Raw genomic sequence first — 15,589 nt, forward strand, 5'->3', positions numbered from 1 at the left:
CTTTCAAGATGAAGGAGGATCAAGTTGTGCTGGAAGACCCAGGATTCCAAGATGAAGAGGTATGGCTAGAATGTTGAAATATGGGTAGACGTTCAGTCATTCCACAAAAATGAAGTTCCTTCTCTGTTGGCTATTATTTTTAGAAACTGAGAGTGGAAAGAAAACATAATTTTAGAGAGAGGCAATATTACAAATATGTAACAACTTGTTTGGCAAGGGGTGCTAAGATTAGCTACTTAGCAACTAGCAAGAAAGTATTTTAATAACCTAACAACTGGTACTGCCATAATGGTATCAATGCATGCTGGTACAGAGTAGCAGAGGAAGAAGTTCAAGGTCTGGTGGAGCAGAAAGTTGAGAAAATATTTTTTTTTAAAGATTTTATTTATTTATTTGACAGAGAGAGAGAGACAGCCAGTGAGAGAGGGAACACAAGCAGGGGGAGTGGGAGAGGAAGAAGCAGGCTCCTAGCGGAGGAGCCTGATGTGGGGCTCCATCCCATAACGCCGGGATCACGCCCTGAGCCGAAGGCAGACGCTTAATGACTGTGCCACCCAGGCGCCCCGAGAAAATATATTTTTAAAAAGGTTAAATGTTGTTCCACTCCTTTGGGCTAAGGTCTTAAAAGTCTGGACAGGACATGGCAAAAATGTTGGGCTTCCCAGCCCTTTCAGTGTTGGTTCATCTTCTAAGTATATAACAATGTGTTTGAAAAAACACTCTTGATCCTAACTCGATCTGCCTAGAGAAGTGGAATTTGAGGCATCTTGGAGTGACTCATAATATTGAATTAACTCTTTAAAAGATATGATACAATTGGATATGAAGAATCAAAGCTCCATTTTTTTTCTGTTCCATCTTCTTCAGGAATCTTTGTTTCAAGACATTGACCTATTACAAAAACATGGAATTGTAAGTATTTTTTCAATTTTCAATGTAAATAATTTTTCAGTGTGAAATTGTTCAACTCAGGGTTTCTCAGCCTTGACCCTATTGATATTTGGGACTAGACAGTTCTTAGTTGCGGGGGGCTGTCCTGTGCATTTGTAGGCTGTTTAGCAGCACCGCTGGCTTCTGACCACTCATTATATGCCAGTAACACCAGTAACACCCCTCTTAGTTACGACAACCAAAAATTTCTCCAGACGTTGTCAAGTGCCCTAAGGGGGCAAAACTGCCCCCAGTTGAGAACCACTGGTCCAACTAGAGGTATTCAGAGCTACCTACCCCTGTCTTCATCAACAGAAAATTCAGTTCTGTGGCAGGTGATTAGAGTAAATGATGTTGACCGAAATCAGACTTTAAGTAGATGAATTTCAACAGCAGTTCACTGATAGTAAAACTTCCCTGACATTATCTTCTGAAGCCCTCACATTTAATCTCTTTCAGTTGGATTTAGAAAATAGGAGCAAAAGAAAATCCTGGTCCTTTGGTGATGTAGTTATTTGCACTCCCCAAGGGTAGAGGGAAAAAAATTTAATTTTAAGAGAACATATTCATAATGAAGTTCTCTAGAAGGAAAGAGATGAACTGAGGGGGCGAACGTGTGATGAATTTGCTAGCTTTTCCACCAACAGACTTTTCTTTTGAATTCCTTGTTACATTGCCATGGTCTCACTAACATTCTTGGGAAATCAGGGCACAGCCAGAACATTTGGCAGCATGCTGGGTATGTTCTACTCAGATATTTCCAGAACATTTGGCTACATAGTGGGTGGGTTCCACCTGGCTGCTTGTATAAAATTGGCATCGTGGTGGAAGGAGATGGACACAAAAGCACATGACATAGTATGGGAGCTTTGCAGGCTGGCATTTTATCAATCTGCTGCACCCATTCTTTTATTTACAGAATGTGGCTGACATTAAGAAACTGAAGTCGGTAGGAATCTGCACCATTAAAGGGATACAAATGACAACAAGAAGGGCCCTATGCAATGTCAAAGGGCTCTCAGAAGCAAAAGTGGATAAGATTAAAGAGGCAGCCAACAAACTTATTGTAAGCAAAATCAGTTCTTTGTTGTTTTAGCTTAAAAGGCCCGGTGAGTCTCTATAGCCTTTGTCATTGAACCTAGAAACTTCTCATGAACACCAGAAACTACCGTGGGAACTCTGAATTTCTATAAATCACAATCTGTTATACTCCTCACATTAACTTTTTATCACTTCAGTTTCAAAGCAACAACAATTAATTTCTGACAGATTGAGACAGGTGTTAAGAGACTTGAATACTATAAAGGTAATTATTTTTACCAAAACTTTTTTTTGGTCTCCTTTTGTATTAATTTTTCTCCCTTTCTGTTTCTCTGCCTTAACTCCTCCATATTTTTGCTTTGTGTCCTCAAATATTGTATCTTTGGTTGTTGCAAAGCACTCAGCACCATAGAAGTTGCTCTCTCCTTGTATAGGCCAATTGGTAAGAGAGCACTGGGTTAGGAAAAAACCAACAGTGTGGGTCTACGTGTGTACAGTCGAGATAAATACGACCAAGAATATATGCTCACTGAGGCAGATAAGCTAAAGCTGAGCTGAACCCGCACTTTGTAGCTGGCCCACAGACTATGAGTGGCCCATGCAGTTGAGAGGCTCCAAGCAAAAACATATGCCTTTGACCCAAGCTTTTGTGTTGAACTTTTGGGGGCCAGTGGAAGCACTAGCTCTGGAAACAGGAATGAGCAGAAAGATAGTCACCAAGTCTCTCTCTTTGCCGAAGAACAAGGCTCTCCATGTCTCCATATGTATGTGAGGGTCTCATTCCAGCAAGTCCTAGAAGCTCCCTTCACTACAGCCATTTGGTTTCCTTCCCCAGAGGCAGTTGAGGTGTGACAGTGATGACAGTGGCGGTATGGTCCTGAACTTGGAGAGGACCTAACTACACTGCTCTGAACCCAGCTCAGTTGCTCTGACTTCTGAGTAAACTCAGACAGTACACTCACAGGCCAGTTCCACAACTGTCCCAGAGCAGTACCCAGAGTTTGCAAAACTGCCACTTTATAGCTCCTAGGCGTTAGTCTTATTTTCTTTGCAAATTAAATCCCGTTATCAAAGAAAAGAATCCCTCTCCTCCACTACTATACCCAGAGTCTGCATCCTTTCTCAACTAAAGCTATTTATTCTTGGAGAGAAAGAGAGTGGGAGAAAGAGAGAGAGGGAGGGAGGGAGAGAGAGAAAGAGAAAAAGAGAGAGAGAGAAGAAGAAGGAGGAGAAGAAGAAGAAGAAGAAGAAGAAGAAGAAGAAGAAGAAGAAGAAGAAGAAGAAGAAGAAGAAGAAGTTAATTTCATGGTATAGTGGTTCCAGACATTGGTGTCTATCAGAATGACCTGGAGTGGCTAAAAAGAACACATAGGCCCAGATTCACTGAAATGGGATAGGGCCTGTTTTGTTTTGTTTTGTTTAAATAAGAGTTGTGAGTTCAAACATTTTATTTATTTATTTATTTATTTATTTATTTATTTATTTATTTATTTATTTATTTATTTTAGAGGAGAGGGGAGAGGGAGAGAGAGAATCCCAAGTAGGCTCTATGCCCAGCCCGGAGCCCGATGTGGGGCTTGGTTCCACAACCCTGAGACCATGACGTGAGCCAAAATCAAGAGTAAAACACTCAACCAACTGAGCCACCCAGGTGCCCTGGCCTGGGCTTTTTTAACCCCCCGTCAAGTTCTCCAAAGTTTGAGAACCACTGTCATGGTATAAAACAAAAAGGGAGGGGCACCTGGGTGGCACAGTGGTTAAGCGTCTGCCTTCGGCTCAGGGCGTGATCCCGGAATTATGGGATCGGGCCCCACATCAGGCTCCTCCGCTATGAGCCTGCTTCTTCCTCTCCCACTCCCCCTGCTTGTGTTCCCTCTCTCGCTGGCTGTCTCTATCTCTGTCAAATAAATAAATAAATAATCTTAAGAAAAAAACAAAAACAAAAAGGGAAATACTTAAGGGGCGTCTGGGTGGCTCAGTCAGTTAAGCGTCTGCCTTTGGCTCAGGTCATGATCCCAGGATCCTGGGGTTGAGTCCCACATCAGGCTCCCTGCTCAGTGGAGAGCCTGCTTCTCCCTCTTCCTCTGTGCGCTGCACCCCCCCACCCCCGCTCACACTCATGCTCTCTCTCTCTATCTCAAATAAATAAAATCTTTAAAAGAAAAAAAAAGGGAAATACGTTAGACCATGTCATTAGGGCACATCAGGGCCTGTTCTCACTGGTTATACTCCTGCATCAGCTATAGCTCTTTGATTTGTCAAATAAGTAGTACTTCTACCGTTGAAAGATACGGTCTTATGAATAGTGAACAGTGGAATTTCTGTGCTCCTTGAAACTTCCAGAGCTAGGGGAAAATGATGCTGTTCAATGAAATCAATGGAATCATTTGGTAAAATACCATTCTGCTTTATGCCGTAAATATACCTCATTTAAACTTTACAGCTATGAGAGAGACACTGTTCTTATCCTGATTTGACCCAAAAGAGGAAATTGAAGTACAGCAAGGTTAAGTAGTTTACCCCAAATCATACGACTAATAAGTATTGGAGACTTATTTTGAACCTAGATAGGGTAGCTCCAGACCCTGTTTTCTTAACCACGATCTTGTGCTGCCCTCAAAAACAAGTGAACTGTAGCTCATATCAAATGATGACCCCGATAATCAAGTAGAGAGTTTTGGGTAGCATTTGAAATAAAACCACCATCTTATACCCCTTTGAACCTTTCCTTTTGTCTTTCTGTAGGAACCAGGATTCTTGACTGCCTTTGAGTATAGTGAGAAGAGAAAGATGGTTTTCCATATCACCACTGGGAGCCAGGAATTTGAGTGTGTATCTCATATTTTTTTTACAACCACTAGACACCATCTTTGGAATATTGTATCTCTTTTCTTGAATTTGTCAGAAATAGCTTCTTTTTCTGAAGTAGTAGTTTTTTTTCTTTCTGAAAGTCTACTGAAGCAAACAAATTCCAGACGATTTGTAGAAGCAGGATTAAATTTGTTACAAGAAATTCAGACCCAAAATATAAGTAGTTTCTGAATCAGCCTGTATTTTAAAAACCATCATGAAAAGTTAAACTGATTTTCCTTTTCTTCTTGGAATTTCCTTTTCTTCTTGTTGATAAAGGAAATTCCATTTCACTTTTGGTTTTACTTAAAAATTTAGATAGAATATTTTAGAGGAAATAATCCAGTGGGTTTTTTTGTTTGTTTGTTTCCTCTTTAGCATTAACAGCTTTAACCTCCCTTTTTATTTACTATCTCATGATTCCTGAGACGTAGTTATCATCTTCCTAATGCAAGTTTACTAATTTGTGGGTTTTTTTCCCTACCTTACTAGGCAGAATTACTAGTTCATAGGTTAGATGAGTGGCCAAGAACAATTTGAACAAAAGCAGTATTTCCACAAAGTATTCCTCAAAACCCTGGCCTCACAAGAGATTCCAAGAAAAAAGGATTTCATAGTCAAATATTGCATTCAATTGGGTGTCTACTAGGCAGTTCAGACTTCACAGATCCAAATCCAGATAACTTCTGTTATCTGTCCCAGATCTGCACCTCCCAATGCCTCCCTCATCTCAGATCTGCCTCTTTTCTGATCCTCAGAACTAAAACCTTGGTGTCATTCTTGGCACCTTGCTTTTTTCCTCTCACGCCCTAACTCGTACTCATTAACAAATCCTGTCTGCTGTGCCTTCAACAACAAACCTCCCAGTTTGTTCAAAAAATAAATTACAAGGAATCAAAAAAGAAATGAAGTCAGGGAGAAGACCTAGAGATTAAAAGAGATTTAAAAGACATATCACCTAATCCCCAGTATGTGGCTTTTATTTGGATCCTCATTTAAGCCCAGTATAAAAAAATAAGATATATATGAGACAATTGGAAAATTGAACACTTACTATATATAGTTGATATTAAGGAACTAGTTTTTTAGGTAATAATGATAATATGATTATGTTTAAAATAAGAGTATTCATTTTTAGAGATACCTACTGAAATATTTAGGATGAAATGATTTGTTGTCCAGTATCTGCTTAAAATAATATGAAAAGAGGGGGAAGTAGTTGGAGGTTTATATGAAAAAAGATTGACCATGAGTTCATAGTTGATAATTGTTGAAGCTAAGTGAAAGGTACATGATGGCTCATTATTATACTGTCTTTGTCCACTTTAGTTTATGTTTGAAACTTTCCATTATAATGTTTATATATTTTTCGTATGTGTCTGTGTATGTGTGTATATAGAAAATAAGAGGAAATATGAATTCAGTTAATCCTCCACCACCTCCTCCACTGTTACCTTACTCATTTAAAGTACCTATTAATATCTCCTCTGGAGTACTGTAATAACTTCTAACCTCTCTTTTTTTCAGCCCTTGCCCCTACGGTTTATTCTTCACACAGGAGCCAGAACGATCCCTTTAAAACTTAGGTCAGGGGCCCCTGGGTGGCTCAGTTCATTGAGCATCCGACTCTTGTTTTTGGCCCAGGTCAAGATCTCAAGGTCATGGGACTGAGCCCTGTGTTGTCAGGCTCCATGCTCAGCGGGGAGTCTGCTTGGGATTCTCTTCCTCTGCCCCTCCCCCTACTCTCTTTGAAAAAATGGGAAAAAAGCAACAACAAACTTAGGTCAGATCATGACATTTTTCTACCCAAAACTACTCTAATGACTCCTCGTCTGGGAGCAAAAGCCAAAATCCTCTCTAATCTAACCTCATCCTTTAGTCTTTTTTCAGTTTGCTATACACGAACACTGACGTCTTTGCTATTCCCAGAACATGCCAGATACACTCCTGCCTCAGGGCCTTTGCACTTACCATTTTCTCTGCTGGAACACTTTTTCCTCCTATATCTCCATGGCTTGCTGTCATCTCTTTCAGATCTTTGCTAGAACATCCACTTCCCAATGAGGTCTTCTCTAGTCACTTTATTTAGATATTTAAACTCCCTGCCTTCATCCGCTGCACTTCTTATCTCCTTTCTGGATCTAATTTTTATTCAGACCCTTTAATAACATCTGACATACCACATATTTTACTTATTTACTTACTTATTATTGTTTATTGTCTGTTCTCCCTCTGGAATGTAATCTCCATAAAATGAAAGACTTCTGTCTTTTGTTCACTGCTTTGCTCCAAGTGCATAGAACAATCTCTGGCATAAACCAGGTGTAGAAGCCACTTTTAGGCAAACAGGCTTGAGCTGTGGCTGAATCCAGACAGGCCCATCAGGTAACGCACCTCAAAATATCCATTGGCCCTAACTGAGCAATGGGCTACTTAAACCAGGCACAGTTGCCAAAAGGGGGAGAATTCCATACATTGTCATACCTCCTCATCTGCCCCTTTTAAAAACAGCCCCCTCCAAAAAATAAAAAATAAATAATAATAAAATAAAATAAAAACAGCCCTCATCCACTGCCTGCTGTCAGACAGCCTCTCCCTTGCTGTGGGCCCGCTGCTGCCTTGCGGTGTATTCAGTAAGCTTCTGTCCTCCGTTCTGCCTCAGGTGAATCGGATCAATCCTTTCACCTCCCACGCTGCTGACTTCCACCTGATCATCACCCCACATTTGGGGGCCCCCATCTGATTGGGACAGACACCCCATTTAAACACCACACTAGGTTCTCAGTAAATATTAAGTGACTGAATGAATAAACAAATAGTGAATGAAGGAAGTTGGTGAAATGTAGTGTCCGATACGTTCCTCTCTTGGAGGTTCACAGTGTATACCAGCCTATGGAAGGGTCTGGAATCCTGTTGTGAAATAAAACATCTCTTTAACCTAGCATTGTCCCAAATTTTAAAAATCACAGAACTTTTTTTCAAGTTAACAGCTAAGGAAGAGTCTTTGGGAAATCCTGCCCCGAGGCAAATTGGTCAAAATCAGGTTGATCAACAAAACAATTTGATTCCAGTGACGACTTGGTCTTGTCCAGCTGCTCTACCGCATCCTGGTTTAGGCAACATTGGGCTAAAGGAATTCTTACTGTTATCGTGAGTTTTCTGGTGTCCTCAGTGTTAAGTTTTGGGCACAGAAAAGATTACTCAGGAACTAGGCCTTAAAAAATTAACATTTGATTATTTAAAATGTACATTTTTCCTTAAGCTGCAAGTCCACTTATAGCAAACTTTAGGGGGCTTTTATAACATGGTTAACTAAATTTCCTAAAACATCTTAAATTATATTTGTAGATTTAATATATTTCTATAAGAACTTCAATAATCCGGAATTATTAAAATCTTCCAATTATCGACATGTCTTTGTAAATCTAATAAATTAAACTTAAAAGTATAATGAGTCTTTGGCGCTCTGAAGTGTTCAAATACTGAGTATAAACGTAGTTATCAACTTAGAAACTACTAGTTTATATCATTTAATCAATTAGAGGCTAGTCTGTTCTAATAAAAGGTCAAATTCTCTTAAACTTTAAAAGTTCTCAAATACTAAATATGCAGAGATTAATCCGAAATTTAATATGAAAATAGTAATCTGTGGTTGTGAGTTGTGTCTCCATTTTTAAATCTCTAGACTTAAAAACACTATATCTATACTTAATTCTAAATTATCCCGAGTTTCACGAAGGGAACGATAATGCTCTCCCAAGTAATTTGGGGTACCCTGTCAGGTAGATTTGGGGGTTACTTTTTCAGCTGATTAAGGTTGCATATCAACCAGAAATTTTGTCTGAGACTTTCCAGAGCTACAGCCTTTTAGAGTGATTTTTTTTTTTAAGATTTTATTTATTTATTTGACAGAGATAGAGACAGCCAGCGAGAGAGAGAACACAGGCAGGGGGAGTGGGAGAGGAAGAAGCAGGCTCATAGCGGAGGAGCCTGATGTGGGGCTCGATCCCGGAACACCGGGATCACGCCCTGAGCCGAAGGCAGGCGCTTAACCGCTGTGCCACCCAGGCGCCCCTAGAGTGATTTTTCTTAAGATGAGGAGGGACAAGTAAAGCTCTCTCTAGTAGTTGATAGATTCATAGACCTTCAAGTGTGTGCCCTCCAAATGGGGTGGTCTCTCAACCCACATCCTTTAGATTCAAGTTATACAGCTAGTACCTAGATTTTTCTTTTTCTTATTAAAGTCTGTAGTCCTAAATTTGTGGATAACTTCTGACATTGCCTCAATTTACACTTATATTACTCTCTTAAACTGTGTAAATGTAGAATGTATTGGATTATCCACATCTATTAAAGCTTTGTCTAATGTGATCACGTCCCAAAAGTCATGCTACTAGAAATAAAGAAGGTTTTTAAAGTGCTCCTTCCAGGGGTGCCTGGGTGGCTCAGTTGGTTAGACGTCTGCCTTCGGCTTAGGTCATGATCCCAGCCTCCTGGAATCGAGCCCTGCGTCAGGCTCTCTGCTTAGTGGGAAGCCTGCTTCTCCTTCTCCCTCTGCTGCTCCCCCTGCTTGTGCTCTCTTTCTCTCTCAAAGAAATACATAAATAAAATCTTAAAAGAAAAAATAAAGTGCTCCTTCCAGGTCTTAATACAGTTAACACAAGTAATATTTGTTGCATTTAATGAATTAATGACCTAACCTTAGGTCTTTTTTTTTTTTTTTAAGATTTTATTTATTTATCTGAGAGACAGAGAGAACAAGCAGTGGGGAGGCACAGAGGGAGAGAGAGAGAGAGAAGCAGACTCCCTGACAAGCAGGAAGCCTAAGCGGGGCTCAATATCAGGACCCAGAGATCATGACCCCAGTCGAAGGTAGCCGCTTAACCGACTGAGCCACCCGGGCCCCCCAACCTTAGGTCTTCTCACATCAAGAATATTAAATACACTGAAACACTGGGTTACCAATTAAATGTATGCTGTCAAAATCTGACAGTTATTCTTCTAACTGCTAGCATTACTATAACACCTTTGAATATTTCCTATCCTGACATGCTCTTCCTGGAATTCGGTTTGTGTAAAATAATCTAATCTCAGCGGGTAGTCTGCTTCTCTCCTTCTCCTTCTGCCCCTCCCCCCGCCTCATGCACTTGCTCTCTCTAAAATAGATAAATATTTTCTAAAACTTAAAAAATAAACACTGAATAGTCAGTTGACTTTTAGAAACATAGTCCCAAGTATAAAATGAACAACCCAGTTAATAGCTAAAACCATTTATTTAAGCTTCAATTCAGTTCCAAAAAATAGTGAGACTTAAGTCTATATAGCCCATTTCCTACTGGCACCCAAAAGTAAGAGCAGGAACATCAGGGCTTCCATGTTTTGTTGTTCCACCCTGCCCATAGCCAGCAGAATCTGTGGTCGAAAGAGGTAAAGTGCCATTTGTTCTGCCAAGAATTCTTGTTCGTGGTAGATAGATAGATAGATAGATAGATAGATAGATAGATAGATAGATAGATGATAGAGATGACAAAAATGGTGCACTTTCTCCTTTCTTAATCTCTCTAGTTCTGTTCCTTTTACTAATGCTTACTTTCTATTTCCAGTAAGCTGCTAGGAGGTGGAATTGAAAGCATGGCAATCACAGAAGCTTTTGGAGGTAGGTAGAACCTTACTATTTTGTTATATGAAAAAAATTATATACACACATGCATACATAATTTAACAAACAACCAATAGTACATTGTGTCTACTTTGAAACGTATGTTGAAATCTCAACTATAATACAGGATCATTCTGTGCTGGAATTAAAATACACTCCAACATTAACAAGAGAGGTCTTGTTGCCATTTGTCATCTTTTTCTCTCTGACTTCCGTAGAAGAGAAGAGAATTTTTTTCTCTCATTCCTTCAAAAGGTAGTTGGGTAATGAGACTAATCTTATTTCTGGGATATGCATGTTCCATGAACATAGAGGGTAGATTTTTTCTTCCCTGATTATATCTTCTATTTTTCTTCAAAACAGCTATTTTATATGCTGTGCCTTGCAGTTTTATATGCTGTGCCTTGCAATTCCAATATCTCCAATCCTTGGGGAAATAGTCTTTTTTGTTGTTGTTGATGTTTCTGTTGACATAGAAAAATAAATCTAGTTTTTATTATTCCCGTTGAGTGTCCGGCTTAGTGGCTTACTCTCCTGTGTATTTATGGATATTTGTGAGCTTATTGCCTAATTTTGATCTATGGGGGCTCACTGGACCTAAACTGGGGAGTGGGGAAGTTTTTCTCCAGAGAGAATTTGCTTTTGTTGGGAGGTAGGGCATGCCACCACTTCTTCAACTTTCCCTTGAGGATCTTAGTGCAGTGGGACAACCCTAGGTTCTCCTTCCTTGTAGTAGGGCCTTAAACTTTCGTTTATATGACTAAAATTAAAAAACTCAGTGTTTTTTTTCCCTATGTAGGGAAAACCCTGTTCTTTCTACTGTGTATTTTTTCCTGTGAGTCTCTTTTACTACTCACACAAACACTTCACTTCCGACGCTTCTGGTCACCAGATATATGGACGTGTCCCCCCAGAACAACAAGCAATTCTTGGATATACCTGTAGGTATCCAAGAATTCAAGTCAGTCCTGACACAATCTACCCAGAGACGGCATCAGCTTCCACAGGTTAAATAAGGCATCAGTCCCATAAGAATCCCTCCACCTGTCCCCTGCCTTCAGGTGCCAGTCACAACCCCAGGTTATTACCTGAGCTTCTGACCAACTGGCTGTAGGTCCAAAGTTCCAATGTCCCCTTCCTTGACTTTGATTAGTTTGTTAAAGCAGCTCACAGAACTCAGGGAAACACTTACTCGTGTTTACCAGTTTAGTAAAGGATGTGACAAAGGCTATGGATGAACATTTAGAGGGACAAGATGAGTAGGAAAAGGTATGAGGGAAGAGGTGTGGAGCTTCCATGTCCTCTTTTCTATTATCTCACAATGACTAATCCTAAGGAAAACTTGGTTTACCTTTAAAAATTTATTTTTACCACCGGTATTTGTATTTCAGGATCCATCCATGACACAGTGGTACTTTATGTCTAAGATTTGACACTTGGAAAGAAAATCATACTCTGAGACTGTATTTCACTCTTTATGAAAATATCTAAAAATTAACTTGCGGTTTTTGTTTTTTTTCTGTATTTTACAGAATTTCGTACTGGAAAAACCCAGCTCTCTCATACCCTCTGTGGTAAGGATACATAACAACCACAGTAACGATAATAATGATAGCTATCACTTACTAATTTATTTTGTGCATGGTACTTTATATAATCTCTTGTAATCTGAAATTTGCAAGGAAACTAAAGCTCAGAGAGGTTAAGTAAACTTAATCCATGGTTACACAAACACCAGAGCCAATCTTTGAACGTGTGATGCTTGAGGTAATGTTACATGTGCTAAACTCTGAACACCTTTCAAGGTGGAAGTGAATGGGCATATGAGTATAGTGTTGCTGGTGGGGAGAGGCCCTCACTGTCTCCTTTTTACCCATTCCATCTTTTTTATATCATGTCGACAAGAATATCATAAAATCAGTTGATACCTAGAATCCCTAACTTTCAGTGGAGTGAAGTTGTCCTTAAGAAAGACTTAAAAATAAATTTTTCTAAAACAAAAGAAACAAAAATATATCCTTTTGTACCAAGACGTTACTCTGCATTTCTTTGACCTAAGCAGAAGGAGCATGGCCAAGCAGTTAAGAAGTAGATTCTGGAATCCAAAGGCCTGGCTCCAGTCTTGGCTCTACTGTTAATAACTGTGTGACGCTGGGCAAGTTCCTTCACCTTTCTAATTTTCCCCATCAGTAAAATAGGAATAATGATAATGCCAAATTTAGGGTTGTTTTGAAAAATAAATGAAATAATACATGAACCTGATATAAAGAAATTCCTTAGTGTCAATTACTAATACCTATAAAGAAAATGCATTTTAAAATTTGACATGCATTAATCGAAAGGTTACTTGAATGAGTTATGTAGCATAAATTATATTTGTGATTGTTTCTTACAGGAAGAAAGTAATATTTAAATTCTGTTTGTTAGGAGAACTAACTTTGGCCTATATCTCCCATTGGGAGAGATATTGACATTCTTTGTTGAATTACCATGCTGATGGAATACTTACAGTTGTACCACTGGTTAGTAATATAAAAATATAACACGCTATTTATAAACTAAAGGATCATGATTTTTTTGCCAGATTGATGAAACAGTTGCAACCAACATAAATCCTATGTTAATTTATATATTTACTTGTGCAAAGTTTATTCAATTCTATTAATATTATTTCATTTTTTTAATTGCTTCCTAGTGACAGCTCAACTTCCAGGAGCAGGTGGCTATTCAGGAGGAAAGATTATCTTCATTGATACAGAAAATACTTTGTAACCTTTTTATTTAAATAAGTTGCTAGCATAATAGTGTGATGTAGGAATGTTACTGTAAAAGAAAGTTTGAAATATATCATTTGTATAATCATCCCCTAATAATGAGAAAAGCCACAAGGCAAACAGTTGTTGGTAGAGTTTTCAAATCACTTTTTATTTAAAACGTTTCACTTCTCTGGATGTGTTTGGTGTAAGATTCACAAGATGAATACATGAGAGGAACTTATATTTTATTTGTTTTTAATCCTCTTACTTCTCCAAAGATGGTACTTAATAGTTAGGAAGAAGATTGTTGACTCACTCAAACTCATGGTTCAAAATAAAGGGAAAAGAAAAAAGAGAACAAAAGCACAGGTGGGAAAAAGGCAGAACCTGGCTGGTTCACAGAAAGAATTGTAGTTTAACTGAAATGTAAGATGTTTCAGAATTAAGGCTGGAAAGGTGATTTGGGTCTTAGATATGAAGAGCTTTAAAACCAGATGATGGGTGTAAATGGATACTTTTGCAATATTCTAGGCAAGTAATGAGAGCTTGATCTAGGCTGGAAGCAGGAGGAATAAAAAGAAAAGGATAAGGGACGCCTGGCTGGCTCAGTCAGTGGAGCATGTGATTCTTGACCTCAAGGTTGTAGGTTCAAGCCCCATGTTGGGTATAGAATTTACTTAAAAATAAGAATCTTAAAAAGAAAAAAAGGGACAAGAAATATTAGGGTGGAAAATTGATAGGACTTGATGACTGTATTTGGTAGACAAAGGAAAGAGAGATTTGAGAAACGACTGTCAGGTTTTTTGTCTAGATGCTGGGAGAATATGACATTAAAGACAGAGTTGGGAGGATCATGTTTCCGATTTCAGATTTTCAGATCATGTATCAGATCTGAAGATACCTTCAGAAAGGTATGTTTCATTTCAGCATGTTAAATATGAGGAACAAGAGGACATCCACATGGCAGTTGGAAATGTTGGACTCTGTCTGAGAAGGGGTAGGGCCAGAGATATAGATGGAATGAACAAAGGGCAAGAGAACTTAGAAGAGAGAAGAACTGAGAACACCAATTCCTGGTGTGCCTAAGTTTCGGAAGAGGGACTGAAAAAGCGGGTGCCATAGAGACAGAGGAAGTAGGAGGAAGTCTGGTTGTAGAAGCTAAGCAAAAGGAAAGTCTCAGGAAGATAAGGGTAGTCAGCACTGTTCCACGAACAGTGAGAGAGAAGGCGCAAACTGAGAAAGATCACTGAGGTTTGAAATTAGGAATCCGAGAGAGCATTTGCAGTAAAGGATGATGATGGAAGCTTGTTGCAAATAAACACTAAAGAACGGAGCCAGTGTGTTATTAACCAACAAATAGAAGAAGAAATACAGTAGTTTTTGGTATCAGGTTCAGAGGAAATTGTTTTTAACGATAGAAAAGACTTGTACAACTTTGTAAGGCCATTCACAACAAAGCCCCAACCTAGATCTCCAAGCTCATTACTCACTATTACCACTATTAGAGGGAAAGGGATCCAGTCTGTTCTAGTTCAATATTATTGTCTCTAAAACATGAAAACTTTGTATATCAGCAGTTAGTTAGATTTCACTATAAAGGTATTCATATTTGTTCATTATGGTTTCTTGCATCCCTAATTTTCTTTCCTGTATCTTTGTTTTATCGGAATACCTATTCAAGTCATTCTTTCAGAAAAGTAATCTGGGTGGTAAGCTTTGAGCCCTAGCATGTCTGAAAATGCCTTTATTTTGCTCTCACTCTTAAATGTGAATCTGGCCAGTCATCGAGAAATTTGCATGGTATATTTCTATTCTCCTTGGATATTTGATCCATCTGTCCCTACCTCAGTCTTTCTGAATCATTCAAATCCTTTAAGGCTCTCCTTTAAAGGCCTGCCTTTTCTAATCTATAATTACTCAACGTAAAAAACCTTGTCCTTCTTAATCTGTTATAGAATTTACTATCTAAAATACGCTCTTAAAAAGAAAAGAAAAAACAAACCAGAGAACCATGTGCAGAAGTCTTTATTTGGAAATAGCAGGCACGAGAAGACTCTGAAGGAGACTCCAAACTTGGGGAGGGAGGGTGGAATGCCGTGTAGGGCTGTAGCAAGAGGAGTGCAGCTGGAGTTTAGCTCATTTCAGAAATAGTTGATTAAGAATGGTTCTTGAAGAGGGAGGAATGATTCTTGCAGATGAGCAGCCACTGTTTGGGCAATTTGGATTCTATCAAGAATGGTAGAGAGGAACAGTTAGGAGCCAAGTCTTATGCAAGGAGTAGGGAGAACAGCTGGGGGGAACGAGGACATTCAAGAGCCCCAGTGGAATGTTCTCATTCCTTTAGAGTCTCTCT

At 39.0% G+C, this 15,589-nt stretch overlaps 1 protein-coding gene across 2 annotated transcripts in view; it reads left to right on the plus strand.

The window, feature by feature from the left end:
- DMC1 (DNA meiotic recombinase 1) overlaps positions 1–15,589 on the plus strand; it is a 36,630-nt gene continuing 21,041 nt past the window's right edge. Inside the window, exons 1-7 of one of the 2 annotated variants that reach the window (XM_045780071.2) lie at positions 1–59; positions 868–912; positions 1,850–1,996; positions 4,717–4,799; positions 10,425–10,477; positions 12,013–12,054; positions 13,176–13,248. In XM_045780071.2, the coding sequence (XP_045636027.1) occupies positions 9–59; positions 868–912; positions 1,850–1,996; positions 4,717–4,799; positions 10,425–10,477; positions 12,013–12,054; positions 13,176–13,248 (494 nt within the window). In that variant the 5' untranslated portion in view covers positions 1–8. The remainder of the gene's footprint in view (positions 60–867; positions 913–1,849; positions 1,997–4,716; positions 4,800–10,424; positions 10,478–12,012; positions 12,055–13,175; positions 13,249–15,589) is intronic. The other variant, XM_045780072.2, reaches the window with a different exon arrangement.

This window comes from Ursus americanus, chromosome 17 (assembly GCF_024610735.1).
Source record: "Ursus americanus isolate L20-20 chromosome 17, mUrsAme1.1.p, whole genome shotgun sequence".
NCBI classification, from domain to species: Eukaryota; Metazoa; Chordata; class Mammalia; order Carnivora; family Ursidae; genus Ursus; species Ursus americanus.